The sequence below is a fragment of the Protobothrops mucrosquamatus genome, unplaced genomic scaffold (assembly GCF_001527695.2).
Source record: "Protobothrops mucrosquamatus isolate PMUCROS unplaced genomic scaffold, P.Mucros_1.0 scaffold_166, whole genome shotgun sequence".
Taxonomy (NCBI): domain Eukaryota; kingdom Metazoa; phylum Chordata; class Lepidosauria; order Squamata; family Viperidae; genus Protobothrops; species Protobothrops mucrosquamatus.
The window spans coordinates 262,785-282,791 of NW_015386242.1; the positions used below are offsets into that span (position 1 = coordinate 262,785).

The 20,007-nt window shown below is 35.4% G+C and overlaps 1 protein-coding gene across 1 annotated transcript in view; it reads left to right on the top strand.

The window, feature by feature from the left end:
- The first annotated feature begins 298 nt into the window (after nucleotides 1-298).
- Nucleotides 299-20,007, top strand: part of CLGN (calmegin) — a 34,157-nt gene continuing 14,448 nt past the window's right edge. Inside the window, exons 1-9 of the mRNA XM_015821537.2 lie at nucleotides 299-361; nucleotides 5,637-5,789; nucleotides 6,976-7,049; nucleotides 11,447-11,505; nucleotides 14,035-14,176; nucleotides 14,678-14,759; nucleotides 16,559-16,751; nucleotides 19,186-19,375; nucleotides 19,866-19,979. Of these exons, the coding sequence (XP_015677023.2) occupies nucleotides 5,646-5,789; nucleotides 6,976-7,049; nucleotides 11,447-11,505; nucleotides 14,035-14,176; nucleotides 14,678-14,759; nucleotides 16,559-16,751; nucleotides 19,186-19,375; nucleotides 19,866-19,979 (998 nt within the window). The 5' untranslated portion in view covers nucleotides 299-361; nucleotides 5,637-5,645. The remainder of the gene's footprint in view (nucleotides 362-5,636; nucleotides 5,790-6,975; nucleotides 7,050-11,446; nucleotides 11,506-14,034; nucleotides 14,177-14,677; nucleotides 14,760-16,558; nucleotides 16,752-19,185; nucleotides 19,376-19,865; nucleotides 19,980-20,007) is intronic.

The following is a 20,007-nucleotide window of genomic DNA, read 5'->3' on the forward strand; positions in this document are numbered from 1 at the left end:
CAACGGTCTATACTGGACCTAAACTGGCAACTCTGATGCAAATGACAATAATTTAGGGTTTTTCCTCGGTAGCAATAAAAGTCCCAACCTGATTGGACAGACCGCCTACGTTAAGCTCTCCAAGAACGGCGGACCGATTCGGGGTTGGGTTAGTTTGCTAGTGGAACGAATCCCTTCGCCGTGATTGGCTTTAAAATTTCTAAGCGTCCCGCTGTGATTGGCCGAGGGTGCCAGGCTAAGCACCTGCTCCCTGACGCTCGCCGGTTCGGACGCGTGGCGCATGCGCATTGGGAAGCTAAGGTGATGCTCTGTGGAAGCGTCCGTGTTCCAGCTGGGGAAACGGCGACTGGATTCGCGGGAGGTAACGGCTGTAGTTTCTTAGGAACTCTGGGTGGGGCGTCCCGCGGACGGTTCTGGGTTTGGGCGGTGGATGAGGTTGACTGAGCCAGCAATTGCAAGGCGGCAAGCGAGCGCTGACCTCCCTTAAGCTCTTCTCTGCGCACGGAAGGGGTTGCCCCCGCCGTCCCTCCTACCCTTTCCGCGGTCGGGCGCAGCCGTTACTCTGCCGTTACTCTGCCGTTGGCGCGACCTGGATCAGTTCTCCTCGGCCTCCGTTTCCCCGGCGTGAGGAGAGAGGTTGAGCATGAGAGAGTTACGCCAGGCTCTCTCCTAGTCCGCCCCGGCGCTCCTCCGAAGGGATGCAGCGCCAGTCGCTTTTCCCTGGCGACCGGGCTGTCTCCGCGGAGAATCGTTCCTCCGGGGGGGAGATGCAGAGATCAACAACAATTAGCTTTCGTATCCGAGGAGAAGGAGCCCGGGTGGCAGCGGTTTGTTGCTGGCCCTGCAGCGGCTTCGGAGCCGCGACGATCAGAGGTCTTCATAATTACATATCTTAAGCAGGAGAAGTTGTGGCTAATTGTGCCTTAATCGGCTCATTTCTGCTTGTTTGTTTATCATCATCGAGCAAATGTGGAATTGCTGTGATTCTAAACAAAGGGGAGAAGCAAGCTCCTAGGTAGGAACTCACCAAAACAAAACACATCCGAAATCTGTTAAGGAGGATCTATTGCTCTTTAATTGTGCCATCAGTCTGCTTCAGTTTTGGAGGTCCAGAAAAACCTTAACATCCATTAATATTCTGTATTTTTCCCCCACTGCTTTCAATTTCTTGCCATAGAAATTAGTATCTTACAATATTGTAATTCTTTTGATGCATGCAGGTGTATATATTACTGAATTATTAAAAATAAAATGAAAGTGGTATACCATCCATGTCAATGGAATCATGATCACTTGTTTTTTTTTAGATAACTTATTTCCATCCAGTCTCCCTTTGCCTTTATTGTTCACTGAGCCCAGAATAATGTGTACACATAGTTGGGCATTTGTTATCCTATGCTCATATTATTTTAAACAATTTTGTTTAATACAGGCATTTCAAAATATTTCAGATGTGTGACTTTCTTGATATTTTCTGTGTTTCTTCAAAAACAAGCAGTTGTTTTCAATTAAAACCTCAATAATAGAATAAGGCAAGTTAGTGTATAAAGCAATTATCCATAAAAGATAAGCACATCATCTGCTAGCAGGTTAACAGTTGCTTTATTACTTTACTCTCGTCAAATAAGAAAGTTGTTAGACATGCATATATGAATAAAGAATGTATATTTGTAAATTAATGTACTTTTTGATTTGAACAAAACAAAGACAAAGTATACAGATAGCCCTAGCTTAATCACCACAGTTGGAACCAGAGTCTTGGCCTCTGAGCAAAGCAGTCATTAAGCAAGATGCCCATATGACTATTTCACCCAATGCGCTTTCTGTTGCTATCATTAAATGATCTCACAGATTGTTAAGCCTGTAGACAGATTTAGGGCTTGCTCAGATTTGGCTGCTGAAGTTCAGGCAGGCACAGAGCTGGGAGTCCTTTCCTGTGTTTGTAGAGCTCTCTGCAAAGAGAGGGAGAGGGGTTTTGGGCTCTGGGTATGCTTGAATTTCAGCTGCTGAGATCCAGGCAAGCATGGAGGTAGGTGTCCTTTTCTCCTGCATGCAGGGGTGGAGAGAGGGAGTTTGGGGTCCAGGCATGCTTGAATTTTGGCTGCTAAGATTCAGACAGGCACAAACAGCAGGGACCTCCAGCCCCCAGAGACAAGAGGGAGTCCTCTTGACAGGTAGCAGCAGTTTGCAACCTACCCTGCCAGTTTCCCCATTGACCTTCTGGGGAGGCCAGCAGGGAAGATTGTAATTGGCAATCACATGATTGCAAGGCACTTGACAACCAGTTATAAGTCCAGACAGATTTCCAAGCATCCAGATTGTGATCACATGATCATGGGGGAGCACCTGACATTTTATGACTTGGTAATGCTTTATAGGTAGTAAACCCTTTTCTGAGCCTTTCATAATTTCAACCAGTCATTAAGTGGTGAGTTGGTAAGCGAGGACTACCCATATTGTAGTGCTGTTTTCAGAATTGCAAAGTAGTATTAGGATTTTGAATAGAACTATAAAAGATACAGAACTTTGGAGATTTATGATCTTCTAATCCAAGTATTTCTGCTTTAAAACTCTTTGGACCAATGTTATAGAAATTTGCAGGTAGAGCAAAATTCAGTAAAAAAATGGACTTGATAATCTTAAGAAAGCATATGTTTGGTTAATGTATTAATTAGATGACTAATTGTGATTATAGTAACCTTAAAATGAATTGGCTCCATGAAAAATGAAAGGCATTAGGAGCATCAGGATATTTTAAAAGTTTGTACTATATATTAGACTATAATGATCTAGTCTTAGACTATTTTTTGCAATGGATGAGAAAATAATGTTTACCCTTTCTTGGATTATCTTGATTCTCAAAATAGGAATCAGCAATAAGTAGAGGTTTATCTCCAAAAATATTCATATACATTCTGCTTATTTCTAAACAGGTCTGAATCATTTACTTTTTGAGTATTGTTAAGAAAATTATTTGTTCTAGTTAATTGTTTATCTGCCACAGAACTAATGCTGAGGGTAATCTAGAGATTGTCTTTTTCTAATTTCTTGCTAGTTTTTGTACTTTTGCTTGAATGTGTCTAATATATTTATTTTGCATGGCTATTCTTTAAGGTACTATATGTCTTGCTTCTTTCTTATTTGTTTTCCCATTTCCCATTCCAGAGTGCACATCTGATTGTTTTAAAAATTTGGTGAAAAAAACCTTCAATATCTACAGTAAATATTGCCAAAAAATATTTGATTCCCAAAGATGTTTTCTGATCAGCATTCAGATTCCATACAGATTGATTCAAGTCTCTACCAGTGCTGTGACTTGGTATTTGCATTATGAGAAAACTCTGATTATCTCAGTAGTTCTACCAAAAAAAAATCTTATGTGAGATAAAATCTGGGTCAATCACCAGGACACCAGATATTTACTCTTCCGAGCTTTCGGACTAAGTGCTGGAGCCAATCTTCAGGGAATTTCTCTCTACTGAAATATGTGCTTTGGGTTGTTCTGTGAGTTGTATCTTCCTATTGGCTGATAGGTCTATTGATGGCTGGTGATTGTCTGTTGTTTCCTTGCACTGCCAAGTCCTTGGCTCCTAAGTATTTAATAAGCTGGTGGTAATCCAGCAGTCTTGTTAACTGACAAGAGGCCCATTTCCCAGGCTTCAATCGTTTCCCTGGATATCTTTGTACCTGCATGGCCAAATTCGACCCACATTCAATCTCTGGGACACACATATTTGCCTTCATTCGTGAAAAACTCTTATGTTCAAATACTGAGTATCGCTGTCAAAGAAATAGTGTTTTCCTCCATTATAAGTATGTCTGCAATCACTGACTACCTGTTGATGGCATGCAAACAAACACTGTTGCACTGTTAGTTCTCAGTGACCAGTTGTTGGCAAGGAAGAGCAAGTGCTCAATTGTAGGTCTCTACAAATGCTTTTGATGCTGTAGATTCACAAGCCTGTTCCCTCCCATTAATTCTTAGTATATTTACATATTTGGAAATTAGAGCAGTCTGGTCAATCCGTCCTTATTTTAATTGTAGAAGTCATGGGCAGTGGAAGGCTGACCACCTGGAATTGCCTTACGCTTGATTTAATTAGTAAATGTTACAAAAAAGGGGGACTTTAATTTTTTGTATGTGGCTAGGTCTGTTTTTATTTTTACATATGTTTTATTTCCTCTCTACCCCTCCTATTATTAATATAGTTTCCAGTCTTCTATCTCATTTACCTGGAAATAATAGTAGGATTTATTTCTGAATATATTGAACAGTAAAATTAGTTCTAATGCTTTTTAAAAAAATATATTTTCCTTTTTAGTTTTATAGAGCTAGCTTGTATGCACTTGGAGTATTTTTACTTCTACAGTTAAAATGTGGATGAATTGACCAGATTGCTCTTAAAATTGGACATGACCATCTTAAGAACTGCCTTGCTTAGCAACAGAAATTCTGATCCCAATTGTGCAATACTACCTGTATATCCAAGGAAGCATGTACTGTTTTCTTTTTGGTTTTCTAAATTATCCAGCTTGGATCAGCAAAAATGTCTCATGTTCCTTGGACTTATCTAAAGTCATATTGAACCTCTGACATCTCCCATGTAGGGCTATAAACTGCATTGAATGATCCTAAACATTATTTTCTTATATGTGAAATTAAGAATATTTTATTTAATCATTTAAATGCTCTTTAACATCTCTTTCTTTGATATTTCTTTGACTACTTCTAGTTTGTTGGCAATTCTTTAAATTTGCTGGCATAGTTTGATTAGGATCTTTGCAGATCCTTCTGTAATTTGCTTGCCATATTACATCAATTCTTTTAGCCTTCTGACTTGATAATGATCACATTGTGGACCATATTCTAGTAGTAGTAGGTCTTATAAGTAGGAAGAATCTGAGGTACATTTGATGTTGACATTATTATTGTATAGAATCACAGTATACAGTACTCATTCCATTATACCATTTCTGAATTTACTGTAGTTCATAGAGCTTGGAAGAGTTTCCTTATTTTTCCTTGTTTATTTTCATCCTCCATGTAATAATACACATGCACACACACGTATGTATGTATGCATGTGTGTATGTATGTATATATGCATGCATGCATACATATGTAGACAAATCTAACTAAGTATTTCATTGCCAGGGTGGTAGTGAATTAGATTCACATGCAATGTTGTGTGATCAGTTGCAGGCACTCTAGTATGTGATATATATGGATGACATGTTAGAGTGCCTGCAATTGATCAAAGAATATTTCATGTGAATCTAATTCACTGGAAATGAGATATTTAGTTTATCTATGACAGTTAAACATGGATACAATTAAAATTATTTTGAGAATAAGAATATTGGGGGTTTTTGTATTACGCTAGGAATAAGTATATAAAAAACTTTATAATTTTTCTAATTGGAACATAAAAAATTGGAGTTTGGGTTATGAAACACCTTTTTCCTTATGCCTATGTTCACATTGCAGCTTCAGCATCTAGATTAATCTAGTAAATTTAGTTGTCTGGAAAGTTAAAAGCAGAAAATTCCAGGAGTAGCTTTGTTTGGTTTATCTTAATCTTTAAATATCTGATTTTTAAAAATAATAATGCATTTGTCATAATTTCATTTTACAGGTGGTCAGAATGCAACATCCGTGGGATTTATTATTTAGTCTCTTACTATTATGTTCAGTAAGTGCAGAATCTGAAGATCCAGAAGTTGAAGTAGAAAATTTTGACCAAAGTTCAGAAGACACTAACACTGAGACAGGCAGATCCTCCATGGAGGTAAAATTTTCATGTATAAACTAAAATTTAAAATTACAGCTACTTGACTGTAAACTTCAGTGTTCAGTTCGTTATGATTTTTAGAAATAATAATATACCAAGAATGATAAATTCCTGGAAGTTTATTAAGACACAACACATTACTACTTTTTAACTCATTTTGGTGCTACAGAATGTCATAAACTATGCCATATAGTGGTGGGTTTTCTTGATTCTTTTGTTTTTATATGCATTCTCTTGTGACAGGCCTATAATGTTGTCCTGTTTTTAACCCACTGGATCTGTTACCAATGATGCTTTACCCTCACACAGTCCTGAGACATAAGATCATGCTATGCATAAATCAATAAATCAATTTATGAATCTAAATCAGATGTATATCTTATTATCTTATCTAGAGAAGCCATATCCATCTTGTGGGTGTTTTTTAAGTTAAGCATGATTGGTTAACAAATTGTAGCTGGCTGCTTGTGTTTGCACAACTCAGTCCATACTTGGAAAGCATCCGTCAATATATATTCCTAGATTTTGGCAAATTTAACTTACAATTACAATACTTATTATGAAACCAGAAACACTATCAATTAGTATTTTTATTTTTCAGAAGAATCTAAAATCTCACTGAACTGGTAAAAAGGTGTACAGTGAATATATTTGGTACCTATTCAATATTTTTCTCTCAAAATAATTCAAACTTGATACATTGCTATTTCACATCTGCTTTTGCCTTGTGTAGTTTATGATGAAGGCTCCTATGAAAGCTTATACATAATAGATGAGCTTCTGAAATATCAAAGAACTAATTTGCTCCATAAATGTAGGATACTTTAGTAATTAAACTTTTGATTTGCTCTGGAATATAAAGGTCAATTATAAATAAATTAGAAATGTAAAACTTAGATTGTGATTGTTTGAGTCTATAGTGGTAAATGCTACCCTCTGTGCATATCTGAAAAACTAAATTATGCTCTAAAAACAATCTATCACTGTTGAACACCTTCCATGAATTTCTTTCTGATGGAAAAAAAAAGCCAGAGAGAAACATGCTTTATTGGTATTCTGCTGATAGCATGAACTTCTTGATTGATAATGCACAGGTATTTAATTTTCTTTTAGGATTTTTAATGTATTCATTTGTAGGTGCTGATTCTGATTTTTTTAAATAATTTTTGTAAATATTTGGTAGGTTGTATACAAAACACCAGAGCCTATAGGAGAAGTGTACTTTACTGAAACCTTTGATGATGCAATATTGTCTGGGTAAGTGATTCTCAACAACAGCCCTAAATTATGAATATTTGCAGTTTAAATGGATAGTCTACAGCTTCTGCTTATAACTAGTTACATCTTGCTTGCATGTTTTCGATTGAGTTTTTTGTAAATAAAAATATTATGAAGATAAATGAAACTAGGATGCTTCTTAAGCCTATTCCCCAGTCTATTTGACTATAGCACAATTAAGTCTTGGCACCAATTTTTCCCCTTGGCATCATTACATTGTTCTCATCTCTGACAAGTTGTCATTAGCTGTGTTAATATAAAAATATTAAAACATAAAAATAAAATAAAGAATGTGAATTTTTTAAATATTGTCCAAGGACAGCCTCCAGATCTGTAAAAAAAAAAACCCCATCTATTAACTTGGAAATAAAGTCAATTGACCAGTAATAAGTGTTATCAAAGATATGTTTGGGGTGAATTAAGGGGCACAGGCACATTCCCTTTCTGATACTAGCCAGCCTCCATTGCAGCCATTTCCCTTCCAGTGTTTGCCTTTCCCATTATTTCTTAGTTCCACAAATTTCTCATATCCATCATCTTCATTTTTAATGCAAGTCTAAGGCAGAGAGGAAGGAGAGCTCCATTATTTCATTTGAGGAAGTGATAGTCATTAATTCTATTTTAAAATGCATCTCTACCATAAAATTCAGCAGCTCCTCTTTTCATCATTGCATTATCCAGAAAATGATAATAATAATAATACTTTTCTTACTGTTTTCCTTATATTAGTTAATACATCCCCCCAATAACTAGTCAGTTTCATTTCTAATGCCCTAAAGCACTTAACTAGCAGTCATGGTAGGCGCTGCTTCCCTCTTCTTTGGAGACAGTTCTCTCTATGTGTTTCTTATATGTTTTTTTTATTTTAGAGGGATTTATTATTTCAATTTGGGATTACACTTAAGGGAAACAAAATTGTAAAAAAATGTGATCTTGGCAATATTCTCTGTAATTAATTATGCAATACAATTAAAGAATGTATTAGATTTGATCATCTCTGAGGTGAAATTCATTAGTGATAAAGCAAACAAAGTATCTCAAAATGCAGAAAGCAAAAAAGGGCAAAATAGCTGTTTTCTAGTACAATGAAAACAGAAGGGTGAAAAGCAAAATAGAGAGGATACTTGCCCAAAGAAGTACAATAAGAAACAGGAGATAAATCTAAATAATTGCAAAGAAATTCAAGTTATATAAAATGGGAAGGATAAGAGGTTTATTTTTAAAAATTTCAAAAATTAAGAAAAACTTTCATGCAAACATAGGCATAAGGAAGGGAAGGGAGAAAATACATAAAGAGATGTTGAGAATATATGGAAAAACTGTAGACATAAAATTCCCAGATTAATGATACATATGAAGGCTTGATCATTGAATTAGTAGCATACATTTTGGAAAGCAAATTTAAATAGGCCCTAGAAAATATTGCTAATCACAAAGCTGCAGAAATTGACGAAGTACCACCAAACTGTTTAGAAATGTACAAGAAAATATCATTAAAGCACTACATGTATTTCATAAATGTGTATGACAACACAGCAGTGGGCAAGGATCTATAAAATATCAGTTTGCCAAATACCCAAAAAGGGCAATACTAAAAATATTCAAACTATCAAACAGCTGTACTTATTTCACATGCTAGTAGAGTTCAATATTTTGCAATAATACCAGGAATTCAATACAAGCTAGATTCAAAAGATGCAAGGGCACCTGAAATCATATCACTAATATCTGGTGATAATGGAAATTACAAGTATATTTTAAAAAACATTTTTGCTTTATTGGTTATACAAAGTCTTTGGCTTCAGATTGTAGTATATTGTACTGGATTGACTCATCTGCCTATTGAAGAATTTATAAACTGATCAGAAACAATAGTTAAAACAGAATACAAATAAATAATTCAGATTTGGAAAAATAATGCACCAAACACCAATAACTGCTAGGATGGCCAGAATGATGAACATAAGCTCCTCAAAATGCCCATGGCACCAACTTTGTATAGTATTCAATGCTGGATTAGAAGAAATTTGAATTAAAATTGCTAGGAGAAATATTTACAACCTACAAATACAGTATGTTACAATTTCAATAAGTAAAAGTGAAGAAAACTTAAGGGATGTCTTGTTAAAGGTGGAAGAAAAGAGTGAATAAGCCAGTCTGCTGCTTGATATTAAAAATATATTTCATGAACAGACAATGTCAGCCCAATACAAATAGGTGGAAAAATTAAAGTAGTGCCAGATTTTGTCTTTTTAGGAATAGTGATTACAGCCCTGAAGAAAAGGGGCTAGGAAAAGACAAAATATTAAAAGTGCAAAGACACTGACAAAGGTATCTATCATCAGGATTTTGTTTTTTCCAGCTAAATATATGGCTGGAAAAGCTGGACCAATCGGAAATGCCAAACAAAGAAAAATCCAGGGCTTTGAATTGTGAAGCTGGAGAAAATAGCAATATACTGGACCAAAGAAGAGCAAATCATCCAATGCTAGTTCACTGCTCATTGGAAGCACTAATAATGAATCTGAAACTTAATTCTTTGGGGTACATAATTCCAAGCAATCTAAAATAATCTCACTGGATCAGACTCTGTTTCTAGAAAAAAAATCACAGGCAATAAAAAAAGAGATTAACAGAAGACATTGTAGCTAGAGAAAGATTGAGGGCAATAGAAGAAGGGGACGACAGAATGAGATGGCTGGATGGAGTCACTGAAGCAGTAGATGTGAGCTTAAATGGACTCCAGAAGATGGCAGAGGACAGGAAGGCCTGGAGGAACGTTGTCCATGGGGTCGCGATGGGTCGGACACGACTTCGCAACTAACAACAACAAATTGTAGTGATGCAAGCATAGGTTTATAAGAACTCAAGTAGTTACTGACAAATGATCCTGACAAAATTACAATTGAATTATGAAAAATTGGAAGCAACTGAACAATAATAAAACAACTATCAGAAGCATAAGCTCCTAAGGATTGTTGTATCACATTTGATTTAAACTGTTTTTTGTTTATTAACTTGTTTTTTTTAATTTATAAAATTTGATAAAATTTATCAACGATGATAAAACTAAATGGAGTAGTAATATACTGATATCTGATATTTAACAAACATTTTAAAATGAATTACTTGTGAACTACCTACTTTCAGTTGTAATAAACATGTTTTCTTCCACTATTATTTAATAATTTAATAATGGAATAATAATATCAATAATTAAATCTATACCTTTTTATAGAGTTATGACATGAAATTTTGAGTTATATAAACATAACTTTATTCTGAGCTATTCTTGCTCAAATTTAAACATGTAGTTTTACCATTTATATCAACAGTCATGAAAACTGCTATTTAGAAAAATACATTAGGAAAGTCCTAATGTAGAAAGCTGTAAAAATATTTTGTATTTCTTTCCTCTCAAGGAAGAAACATTTGAATCCAAAAATAAGAAAAACTCATATTTATAGGAGCTATACTATTCTCAGAATCCATAAGATAATTTATATACGCTGATAAATAATATAGTATTAATTTAAGGGAAACTAGGCAAAGACAGGTAAAATTGAGCTTTTTGAGTGAACCAAAAGTTTCCATTTTAAAAATCAGCTTTAAATTTAGAAGAATATGATGGTTTTATTCTAGCGCTGTGCCAGGACCTGCATCTCTGTGAATACTTCTATTATTTCATGTTGATTATTTATAATTATATCTGATAATTAGTAATTATTTGGGGACATTTAAAAATCAGCCGTGTCATATTTTACAATATAAGATACCCAATGCTGAATAAAATTGGGAAAAATGTAAAGAAATAAGTCATTGACTAGTTCTTAAGATTTCTATTTTTTTTATAATTGCAGTTTGAATAGAAGCAGTTCAGGAATAGAAAGAATTAAAAAGCCCTTGGTCTTTTGCCAATCCAGGAAAGTGAAACCTGTGACTTACCGTATATCTCCCTCTACTGTAGCTAGTTGGAATGGTTGTGGAAAATTTCTAATTTTTATTATTTTATCTTTAGTGCATATTGCTGTTTTTATTGTTTTATGTGTTGAAATAAATAATTTTAATCATCTCTGAAAACTAGTTATTGAGTGATCAGAGTATAGTTTCAATTTAATTCTCATTATAGTTTTCACTTGTTACGGGTATTTTGTATTAAGGAGCAACATTTACTCCCTTTGCCCCCAATGTTGTAATCTGAATTGATATAAACTTTTCTTGCACCTCATTTCAAATTTACCCATATATAGGTCAGACCAAACTTTAAATGAGTGACAAGTGACAGCCTAAACCTCCTGGTAGATTAAAATAATTAACCACTATTCTGCTTCACAGGAATTTGTATGATCTGTTTGTGCTGTTGTTTTTTTAAACAGGTGGGTTTTATCTCGGACCAAAAAGGAGGATACAGATGAAAATATTGCAAAGTATGATGGTAAGGCATAAACTTAGTATTATTAATGAATTCCATACAAATTGCACCATGGCAGATTGTACTTGTTGCACTTCTCCTAATTTCAATCATTTTATCACAATAGTATATTTTTGGTCTCCTAAGAAGACAGCTTAAGATAAAAGCAAAAACAGTTCCTTCTAATAATGCATTTTGTCTCCACTCAGAAATTCCTTCACTGTAGTTTAGCATGTCTCTTTTGTAATTCCAACATAAGAAAGCTATCCAAGTTACTCTTCTAATTTATTATTATTATTCCTATGTATGGTTCCCTTTAATTAATAAGATATCAGCCAATTTCATTTGCAAATCCAGCGTGACGTATCATTCTTGTAGTCTGGCATTTTAAAATCTATTTTCGAATCCATATTGAAATCAACCTCGGTCTCTATTTCGTCCAATAAAATCTGCACTTCTTCTGTAGCTTCTTTTAAATCTATTTTTGTAGTAGCAAACAAGAGCCATTTCTTAGTGCATTTTCCCAAAATATCCTTGCATTCTTCCACAGTCAAATAATATTGCTGTATTGTATTAATAGATTGCCTCTCTTTTAATTGTAATCTTTAGCTCTGTCTGGTTTCCTCTGGTCAACCTTCAAAGTTCCCTCTTACTATGTTTTCTTTCTTTTTTCTTTTGAATCAACAACACTTTCCCATGGGTGGATTTTTTATAATTAGTTTCAAAATCTTCATTTATATTTTTGTAAAAAGTTAAACAACCCATAGGAAATAGTCTTTAATTCATCTGTCCCATTAATCTGTTCATAACTTTTCAAAATCATCATTCTAATCTTGTGCTGTTGATTCATTTTTTTCTTTTTAAAGTACTTAAACGTGCATGAAACCTTTTTCATCAAGAAGGAAATTCACCTGGTTGTAATGAAACCTACCTTTTCTCAAGTTTCTTAACTTCTAGAAAGCCATTAACAAGCAGTTTCCTAAGATGATTAAGAGAGGAAGGATGTGAACTCAGTGTTCCTTTAAGATGCTGATGTGTGACTTAGGTGAGATCTTTCCCCCAACTCCCAGAGCACTAAAACCCACTGAAGACTGCTGTCTTATGGTTTCCTCCCGGGGACCCTCTGTATGAAGCACTTGTGGATAATCCCAGCCTGTCCTTGCTCCAAAGAAGAATTCTAAGGAACCAATTCTTTCACCAACTCCTCTTTCTACTGCAGCCATTGGCTTTGCTCTCTGCAGAGCTATCTTAAGTCTACCATTGCTTCTCCAGAAATAGAAAATGGTACTTGGTTATGATGAGCTAAGAAAAATATGGCAGAGGAGGGTGAGTGGGCTGCACTTAGGGTAAGTGGGTTTGACATCGTTGTATGATTTTTCCCCTTCCAGGTCTCATTTTTCATACCGGGGAACGAGGTTCCAGGTTATTTAGAATCCAAGAATTGCTGCTATTTAATGCCAGGTTTGTCTATAGTAAAACCTTACTCATCCATGATTTGATTATGGATGAGAGGGCTGATCTGGCCTGTACAGTCAAAACCTGGGCAGCAGAGGAGGAGGACAAATACTCTTTTTCATAAACGTACCCATCCAGATTTCAAATCAACATTAGGCAAGTTCTGAGAGGGTGAGGGGTTCTTTTGGTCATATGTGAGATTCTGTTGGCATTAAGAATCATTACTGAATGCAATTGCTTATTTTTAAATGGGGACTGGAAGGACTAGTTGGGCTGACTTCTTATGTACTGTTCCCCCAAGTGTACAGTGGCATTCCTGCCAAGACTGCTCAATCTGGTTGCTAAGGTGACAATAGATTTATCCTAACTGGAAGTATTGGGAGTCTTAATCTTTCCTCCCCTTGGTTGGGTATCTGAAACAGCCCTAAGTTCATCGCTGCCATAACAATAATGGACTTGACCCAATTTACTTACGGTCTGGCACATTTGGGAGATCATACACAAGATCTGGCTTTTCTCTTTGTACAAATGTAACTTAATCTGAATATAAGAGACATTGAACTTTGGCCCTAATCATGGACAGATTTGTGAGCAACCTTATACTTATTTTGATTCTGGAAAGCTTTGATGACTTACCTATTCCATTTTACAGAGAAAAAAAGTACTCTTTGTCTGGCTGATGGGTTGTTGGCACATAGTATTTGTATTCATTAGTGCTTATTTTTTTATTTTTATACTAGCTAGCTAGCTAGAGATAGTAATAGTATTTAGACTTATATACTGTTTCACAGTGCTTTACAGCCCTCTCTAAGTGATTCACAGAGTCAGCATATTGCCTCCAACAATCTTGGGTCCTCATTTTACCAACTTCAGAAGGATGGGAAGCTGAGTCAACCTTGAGCTGGTCAGGCTCAAACTGCTGCTGTGAGCAAAATTAGCCTGCAGTACTGCATTTTAACCATTGCGCCACCATTGCAGATAGATAGATAGACAGGCAGACACATACACATACACACACACACACACACATGTACACATTTCTTCTAGTGCTTGTAAAATTTCACTTTTTTTCTCTTCTCTTGCTGTTATCTCACTTAGGAAGGTGGGAAATAGAACCATTAAAAGAAAACACAGTGCCTGGTGACAGAGGATTGATACTAAAATCAGTAGCAAAACATCATGCAATATCAACTATGTTAACAAAGCCATTTGTTTTTGATATTAAGCCACTGATTGTTCAGTAAGTATATATTTACATGTGAAATAATGATAATAATAACCACAATATTCAATAGGTGGATAAAATGCTAAATCCAGTCTAAATATCTGGCTGATTGTGCAACCAACCATAATAATAATATATCTTGCGACAATACCTGCCTGCCAAAAACATTTGCCCATCCCAGGTCCTTGAGAAGGACTCTATAGGTGGATAAAATTGCCATATCTAATTTAAACATCTAACTGGGCGATGGACCATAATAATAATGCCCCTCCACTTCTCGCATCTGGTTTTCAAAATGCACTATAATTATTTTGGTGTAAAAAAGTACAATATTAATCTATAACTTTAAATGTTCATAACAAGTTAAAGATGTTTTAGGTCAATCACAGGGAGAAAAACAGGTACTAACTGACAAAATGGCATAATACAGTGCCTGAAGTAGCTGGGAATTGGTAGCTAAAGAAACTTAATTAATATTTATCTGCAAAAGAGTATTAATGTGTTTCTGTTATGCAGATATGAAGTGAACTTTCAGGATGGCATTGATTGTGGTGGTGCATATGTTAAACTTCTATCCAAAAGTGACGATTTGGATCTGGTACGTAATAACTGCAAGAGATGATTTGATCAGTCATGTTGCAGTATTTGGAAGGAGAACTTCCAAACTTTCAATAGTTATAATCAATTTTTATTACTGAGGTTCATACACAAATAGGCACCGCTTCCTATGGTAGATAACTTACTTCAATTTTTATTTTTATTTTTTAGTAAGTCAGCATACACTAGCTGATATACATGTTTCATTAATTAGAATGTTTGCTGCTTATGGCTATTTTTCTCTCTCATCCTTCAGTCATATTCTTAGTAGTTTGTAAGGAAAAATAAAACTATAATACAAATATAGAAAACTAAACTAAATTCAATCTGAAAAGATAAAATGATACCAATCAGCAGGTTTGAAATTGTGTGTAAAAAGATCCAGAATATAAAAATCCTATTCACCTGGCATGTTTAAAAAAAAATCACAATAAAATGAAAAATAGTAATCTGACGTATCCCTCCTGTGTCCCAAGAAGTTCAATGTACATAGTTGTTATTGCCTATCCCAATTTCATTATTGTAATAGTTCTAAAGGATAATTAAGGTGAAAGATTGTAATTGGCTGAAGATTAGTGAGCTTCATAGATAAGTTCGAATAATCTGTTGTTAACTAAAATTTATTACCTTTGTATTAATTTATTCCAAAATTTCAGTTAGGATTTGAAAATACAGGAGCTCTAATTTTAATCCATTAATATATTAATATTTAAATTAATTGCCATATGTTGATATGTTATATAATTATAACAAAGAAAGCATGTTAAGCATGGCTTCTGAAATTCTTTCCAGTACTTTATTAGCAGTGGCCATAAGGAAGAGATATGTATTTTTTCTGGGTAGTAATGTAAACCTGTTGTTTCTCTATGTTTATGTTCTGTACTTGTATTGCATCTCTGAATGTATATGTGCATTAGGACAGGGGTCCCCAACCACTGGGCTGCGGTCCATTCAGAATTAGACTGTGAAAATGGCGGGTGAGCACACACGTGTGTGCATTAGGATAGGGGTCCCCAACCACTGGGCTGCGGTCCATTCAGAATTAGACTGTGAAAGTGGGCAAGCATGTGCGCTCACCTGCCACTTGCATGGAATCATTCCCTCTCCCCACACACTTGCCTGCAAAGCCAGAAAGGTTGGAGACTGCTGCATTAGGAAGCATGAAACAAGTTCCATTTGTTCTCCTCTGGGTCATGGGACTGGGAAGAAGGGGACTTAGAATGAAGCATTCACAAACATTCTAAGATGTTGGCCAACTTCTCCTCTTGTAGGGAGGCACTGGGGGAATCTAATTTTCTGTAGCGTATGTTTTCAGACTCAATCTTGCCAGTTTCTTCCCCCATTAGAACCTTGGTCTTGTTTTATTCATTTTTGAGTGAGTTATTTTGCTCACATAATGAGCCTTGGAAGTCTTCATTGGAAGGTTAGTTTTAAATCTCTAGAACCAGATAAAATTATTTTCTGCTTGCTGCTATATACATTTGGCTGATTTTCAACCACATTTTTTTTTTTGCAAGAGCCCTATTTTTGGAAGAGGAAGCAGCAGGAAATTCCTATGCACAGAAAGTCAAATAATTATCTTTTTAGGTCTCACTCTGAACATTAATTATCAATCATATATTGTTTTTTCCATGTTATGTGTTATGAATTACAACTAAAGAAATGCTACTAATTTCTAAAAATATTCTTTTAAATATCATTTAAAATAAGGAGATATCAAGCTCTAACTAGTGCTAGTGTTTTTTGTTGCAAAATATTTTTTGTTACAAACAAAATATTGTATTCATTTTTATCCTGCAGGAATACTTCTATGATAAAACATCATACACAATTATGTTTGGGCCAGATAAATGTGGAGAAGACTATAAACTACACTTTATCTTTAGACATAAACATCCTAAGACTGGGGATTATGAGGAAAAGCATGCCAAACGACCTGACGTAGATCTGAAAAAAATTTATACTGACAAGAAGACCCATCTATATACCCTTGGTATTTTTTTTACATTCCTAAATTTAGAAAAATAAGATAGAATGGAAATACTAAAGCACAAGCATATATTTAAAATACATGCATATGATCTCCATTTTAGAGAACTATTAATTTTCATTTGGTCATTGTGGGAATACTCCGCTTCTGTGGTAACAATTTAATATTGCTATGAATGTTTGAAGAATAGGACAAAGACTTCAGAGAAAACCTAAAGGAAATAGACCTCTTTGTTTCAACAATGTCATTTGCCTTTTTACACTTAATGCTATAGGAAAATGCTCATTATAACCATAGTAGCAGGTGTGTATAAAGGAAAGCACTGCTAACTTTAGAACAGGGCTTTTCAACCAGTGGTACGGGTACCACCTGTGGTACATTGGCACCTGGCAGGTGGTACGCGACCATCCTAGAAAAGTAGCGGGGGAGGGGAATGAGCTGAACTGGTGGCAGCACCGCACAAGCCTGAGCGAGAGATGGCTGGAGCTGCAGGGCTGTCAGGGCTCAGCGGAAACGCCAGGATCAGTGCCACTTTCCAGCTGATCGGCGCTTCTTCGGGACTGTCAGGGCTCAGTGGAAGTGCCAGGATCAGCGCCAGGCTCCAGCTGGAACTCGGCACTGATCCTGGTGCTTCTGCTGAGCCCTGAAGAAGCACCAATCAGCTGGAAAGCAGCACTGATCCTGGCACTTCTGCTGAGCCCAGAAGAAGCATCGATCAGCTGGAATGTTGCAGCATCTCCAGGGTCTTGTGATTTACATTCAGATGCTTGGCAACTAATTCATATTTATGACGGTCACAGTGTCTCAGGGTCATGTGACCAAAACCTGCTGCAACCACCCAGCAGACGGGGGAATAAAAACCAAACACCATCCCAACCCCGCTGCCAATCCTCAACAGAAATGCTCACAACAATGAAAACCTTGGACAGGAGGAAGAGCGTCGCCGGGCGGGCAGGCAGGTGTCTTGCTCGGCTGTGGCTTGGGGGGCACTTTTTTCAATGCCATTGTAACTTCGAACAGTCACTAAGCGAACTGTTGTAAGTCGAGGACTACCTGTACTTTATCACTTTTTTCCTTTTGGGGGGGTCATCACGTTTTTGACACCTTGCTAGGCGACTGGTGGTACTCGGATATTGGCATATCCTAAAAGTGGTACAATGGGTGAAAAGGTTGAAAAGCCCTGCTCTAGAAAACTGGGAACTTTAGATACTTCCTTATCTCAGTTTTCTAATGAAAATTAGAGGAATTCTTATACTTGAAGATAAGTTTTCTTACAGTTACTAATGAAAGCAGTGGGGCTCATGTTCTCATGGCAGAACTTAGAGGGTATTGGAATTTTGCAAATAAAAGGATGTTGCAATTCAGAGCGCCAGAAGTCTACAATTCTACTTAAATTTGCTTTGTAGATTAGGGCTTTTATATGGGTTAAAATCTAAAGCATTGGTTTATTCAATCTGATGCCCTACAATGTAGGGCCTACATTGTTGGATTACAACTCCCATAATTCTCAATTATGTTTCAAGTTGGTAAGAATCTTTAGGAAAATATTGATTGTTTACTTGCCAGCATTAATCCTGTTTTATAGTTCCCCTCAGATTAAATGATGTTGCTGCATAGGATAATTAAGATTACTTTAAAGTGAATTGAAGCTTATCCTAGGTACATTCTAATATTGACCAAAATCATTTTATTTTCAGATAATTGATCATATATGGATCTTTGCATTTTATACAAGATGACAGTTTAATAGAAATTGAGAAGTTTGGAGGATTATATCAATAGAATGTATATGAATTTGTTTGCATTTGTAAATAAAGTGGAATCCTAAGAATTCTTCATATAGAGCAAGGTGCACTGACATAATATGTTATAACATCTGAATAAATAGGGATAAAAATGTTCTGTATGAGGTTCAGTGTTATGTTTTTAAAGAATAATAAAACGGAAAGAAATATCTTTTAAAAGAACAAAGATGGCAGTTTTGAAATGAAAAAACTATTTAAAACAAATACAAAATATATTTTAAGAATACATTTTTATAATCACATATAGCTAAACCAGAGATTTCAAATTAAATTGGTTTTAAGCAAATTNAAGAGGATGAGTGCTTTTTGAACACCCTGTCAGCCTAAATATGGGAGAGAGAGAAGTCTTTTGCCTGCATCAGCTCAATCCAGAGCCATCCACAGGCAGCAGTCGCTTAACTGCGACATCATATGTGTTTTTCAAAATTTGGATTGCTAACAAAGAATTAAGGGAGTACTGAGATAGCTATTTCTAACCTTATTTGGTTCAGAACTGGCATAATTTTCAGGTTGATTATATGGTTCAAATTGAAAACCATAAACTGAAACTATTTCTAATAAATATTTAAGGATTATAAAAAATATTTTTATAATTTCTCCTTCATTTAATATATTAACTTACTATATTTTAGTGCTGAAACCTGATAATACTTTTGAAGTATTAATTGACCAAGCAGTTGTCAGCAAGGGAAATCTCCTAGAAGACATGATTCCACCTATAAACCCACCAAAAGAAATAGAAGATCCTAATGATAAGAAGCCTGAAGATTGGGATGAGAGACCTAAAATACCTGATCCTGATGCTGTAAAGCCAGATGACTGGTAAAGAGTATATATAATTGCTAACTCCTCCCCCTTTTGATGGTTTACTACTGTCTCTCATTTACATATAAGTGGATTTTTAGCCTACCTACTTACCTATCTACCTACATACAGCAATATTCTAAATGCCATAGTTATCAGCAGCTATGCTTACAAATAATATTCTCTACTTATCATCATTGTTGATCAACCAAGGCTTTCACTTAGTGCTTTTTAGCAAAATAAAGAAAGCCTAGATTAACAGTCTTTAATAAGACTGCATGTTTGTCCACATGCAAAGATTTGCAGTTGTAATATTGGGGTAGCAGTATTCTTTTGACTCACTTCTATAATAAAAGGACTTAAAATATATAAAATATTATTATGCAAATATAGAAAAATATATTTCATATCCATACCTTTTTTCTGGAGGAACAAATGTACTCATATTATGAAAGTATCTTGCTGCTCTTTTATGTATTTTGTGATAAAATTGGTTTGTAATTTTAAGGAATGAAGAGGAGCCTCCAAACATAGAAGATCCTGATGCTGTTAAACCTGAAGGATGGCTTGATAATGAACCTGAATACATTCCAGATCCAAATGCAGAAAAACCAGAAGACTGGTAATTATTACTGTAACAGATTAGATTG